This window comes from Arachis ipaensis, chromosome B02, assembly GCF_000816755.2.
Source record: "Arachis ipaensis cultivar K30076 chromosome B02, Araip1.1, whole genome shotgun sequence".
NCBI classification, from domain to species: Eukaryota; Viridiplantae; Streptophyta; class Magnoliopsida; order Fabales; family Fabaceae; genus Arachis; species Arachis ipaensis.
The window spans coordinates 6,344,894-6,347,160 of record NC_029786.2 but is presented as its reverse complement, the minus strand read 5'-3'; the positions used below and the strand labels follow the sequence as shown (position 1 = coordinate 6,347,160).

Here is a 2,267-nt window from a genome sequence, read left to right as displayed (position 1 = left end):
TAACAAACAAGAATCTTTTACATAATAGAAAAACGAAAGAATATCTCTATAGTCATAAAATATTAAAGACTTTAGTGGAAATTTAAGTTGACGTCGTCAATAAGATGTAGATGTGTGTTTTTTCTTTGTCCTTTTCCCACTTTATTTATTTATTTTTAATTCGTATGAATTTTTAGGTGACATAATGATGTTGAATGATTTTTGAATGTATGGAAAAGTATAGAACATTAATATATTATTTGTCAATTTATTGTGAACAATAATTAATTATTATATTTTAAATATATATATAAGGAGACATATCTAGAAAATACATCTATAAAGACACTTTCATTAGATACAATCATAAAAAAGATATTTTTATTAGATACATCTATAAAAGACACTTTCATTAAACATAATTAAAAATAAAAGTTGGCAAAAATTAATAGAATTTTTGTTGCATTGGTAACGTAACGGAATTATTTTTGAATTGAAATAAAGGAGTGAACTGAAAGGAGCAATATTGGAAGGAGGTGTGCCATTTGTTAGGGTTAATGGGATGCATGCATTTGAGTACCCAAGTGTGGATCCAAGGTTCAATGATGTTTTCAACAAAGCTATGATAAGCCACACAACCATAGTGATGAAGAGGGTTCTTGAGTCCTATGAAGGTTTTAACAACATTAACACTCTAATTGATGTTGGTGGTGGTCTTGGTATCAATCTCAAAATGATCACTTCCAAATATCCAAATATCAATGCTATTAACTTTGACTTGCCTCATGTAATTCAACATGCCCTCACCTATCCCGGTATATATTATTATTATTATTATTGCCATTTTCATTTGATTATACAATTTAAAATGTATTTAAATTATGATTATATATTATTTTTATTTTGTTTTTTTATAGATTTGTTATTATTATTTTTTATATTTTTTTAAATCAATAGATTTGGATTTTTTTAAATTACATCATTAGATTAATGTAAACATTAATTTAAAGGTTACCAAAAAATAATAATAACTGAAAAAAGGAGGATATATATTAAAGATATATTACAATCCTTTACCAATTGAAGCTGTGAATGATGTTGCAGGTGTGAAACATGTGGGAGGAGATATGTTTGAGAGTGTTCCTAACGGAGATGCCATTTTCATGAAGGTGATATATATACAGGATAAAGTATAATTTTTATTTTGAAGTTTATCAAAAGTTTTAAAAATACCTCTAAGTTATATTTTATTTTAATTTTGTCCAAAAAATTTTCGATTTGCATCAAATATATTATGGACGGCTAAATTTTCAAAAAATTAAGACCAATCTAACAATAATGCATGAAACTTATACTTGATTTATTTGTGTTAAGAGCTTGTTCTTATGAAATTGTTGTTGAATTGGTCTTAAATTTTTTGAAAAATTAGCCGTCAAGAGTATATTTGATGCAAATCGAAAAATTTTGGGACAAAATTAAAACAAAATAAAACTTAAGAATATTTTTGAAACTTTTGTCAAACTTTAGGGACAAAAAATATACTTTACCCTATAAAAAATTATTCATAATATATAATTGCATTTTTTTAAATGTTATATCGTTTATAGTGGAATATATGAAAAATATTAAATTAGATATTTTTGTAGCAATTAAAGTATTTTTTATCATGTGGCTAAATACTAAAACCAATTACATTTGTTATATTAATAAAAGAAGTATTTTATTTTTACTATTATAATATTTTATCTAACTTATTACTTTATATATAACATACAAAAATAAGGAGGGGAAAAGACAAAATTGTATATTTTTCTCATATTTTACATATGGACATGTGACATGACTTTATTTTTGAAACCAAAAATTTCAGTGCATACTTCATGATTGGAGTGATGAACATTGCTTGAAGGTGTTGAAGAATTGCCATAAAGCCATTCCTGAAGATGGAAAAGTGATTGTTGTAGACATAATGGTTCCGGTTTTGCCGGGGAATACAACCGCCGCTAAGGTTGCTTTCAAAGCTGACTTATTGATGATGACTCAAAACATTGGAGGAAAAGAGAGAACCAAACGTGACTTCATTCATTTGGCCACTCTTTCTGGATTTTCTTCCATCAAATTTGTGTGCTCTGTCTCTGGATATTGGGTTATGGAGTTCTACAAGTAGAGACAAATATGTATCTAGAGTCCTATATATAGTATATAATAAAAAAAGACAAACACTCACGTACGGATTAAAATAGTATATAATAAAATAAAATACAAAAGGCTCTCCTTGAAAACAAAAA

At 26.3% G+C, this 2,267-nt stretch overlaps 1 protein-coding gene across 2 annotated transcripts in view; it reads left to right on the top strand.

Moving 5' to 3' along the window:
- Positions 1-2,267, top strand: part of LOC107624476 (anthranilate N-methyltransferase) — a 31,891-nt gene extending 29,624 nt beyond the window's left edge. For both annotated transcript variants that reach the window (XM_016326969.2, XM_021115297.1), the window contains exons 3-5: positions 484-794; positions 1,084-1,148; positions 1,850-2,267. In XM_016326969.2, coding sequence (XP_016182455.1) covers positions 484-794; positions 1,084-1,148; positions 1,850-2,146 — 673 coding nt within the window. In that variant the 3' untranslated portion in view covers positions 2,147-2,267. The remainder of the gene's footprint in view (positions 1-483; positions 795-1,083; positions 1,149-1,849) is intronic.